The sequence below is a fragment of the Aureococcus anophagefferens genome (assembly GCF_000186865.1).
Source record: "Aureococcus anophagefferens unplaced genomic scaffold AURANscaffold_2003, whole genome shotgun sequence".
Taxonomy (NCBI): domain Eukaryota; class Pelagophyceae; order Pelagomonadales; family Pelagomonadaceae; genus Aureococcus; species Aureococcus anophagefferens.
The window spans coordinates 1-1,104 of record NW_008706622.1 but is presented as its reverse complement, the minus strand read 5'-3'; the positions used below and the strand labels follow the sequence as shown (position 1 = coordinate 1,104).

Below are 1,104 nucleotides of genomic sequence, written 5' to 3'. Positions count from 1 at the left end.
GACGACGCCCTTGGTCTTCTTGATCTTGACCGACTTCGCGTCGCGCCTCCGCGCCTTCTGGAGGAAGTCGCGGATGTCGGAGATCTCCTTCGGCATGGTTCCTATGGAGGGGCGGCGCGGTAAGAGTCTGTGCGGGGGCGTTTTTGGGGGAGTGGGGTTCGGAGCGGGTTCGGATCGGGGGAAGCGGTCGGTCCCGGCGCCGCCGGGCGGGGCGAGGCCCCGCCCGACGCCCGACGACGGCGGCAGCGCCCGGGAACAACTTGCTCGCACGGCATCGACAAACGGCGGGGAGCGCACGTCGCTTTGAGCGGCGGCCGTCTCTCCGCTCGAATGGCGTCGACGCCGCGCTGGCAAACGCCACCGACGTAGATCGCCGGCGTAGCGCTTCCCACGCAAAGCCCACACATTCCCGAACGTACGCCAGCCGTCGCACAGACGCCCGAACCAAAACCACGGCGCGCGGGCGCCAGCGACACGCGTTGCGGGCCTCACCTTGTCGACTCGCGCAAAGCGTCTCGCCGAAGAGCTTACTAGAGTAACCTAGCCTAGCCCATCAAGGTGCACCGATGGCCAACAGTACGATGTTAAACGATGGTCGCTCCGTAAATCGGTGCACGCAGCCCATATAAGAGCATGGCCGACGCGACGCTCCCTTCCGGCTGGACGCGCCACCACCACCGCGAGTCCGGCGTCGACTTCTACGTCCACGAGGCCAGCGGCGAGACCCAGTGGCAGCCGCCCACGGACGACGGCCTCGCGCCCGGCTGGCACGCCGTCGTCGACGAGGCGACGGGCGAGACCTACTACGCCCACGCCGAGACCCACGAGACGTCCTGGGCGAAGCCGCGGAGCGGCTGGGCCAAGGTGACGTCGGGCGACGACGTCTACTACGCGCACCGAGGGACCACCGAGACGACGTGGGAGCGGCCCGCGGGCTACGAGTCGCCGGCCGAGGACGGCGCCATCGACGCGGCCGCCGACGCGCCGCCCGCCGACGCGGCCGCCGACGCGCCGCCCGCCGACGCGCCGCCCGCCGGCGCGCCGGCGCCGCCCCGGGGCGCGGACGTCGGCGACGGCTGGCACCGCGTTTTGGACCCCGAGACG

At 71.2% G+C, this 1,104-nt stretch overlaps 1 protein-coding gene across 1 annotated transcript; it reads left to right on the top strand.

The window, feature by feature from the left end:
* Positions 1–633: 633 nt before the first annotated feature.
* Positions 634–1,086, top strand: AURANDRAFT_69494 (hypothetical protein; the record flags this gene model as incomplete). The annotated part of the gene is made up of 1 exon (XM_009045264.1): positions 634–1,086. A coding segment is annotated over one exon (453 nt), but the record flags the coding sequence as incomplete, so codon positions are not given.
* Positions 1,087–1,104: the final 18 nt, after the last annotated feature.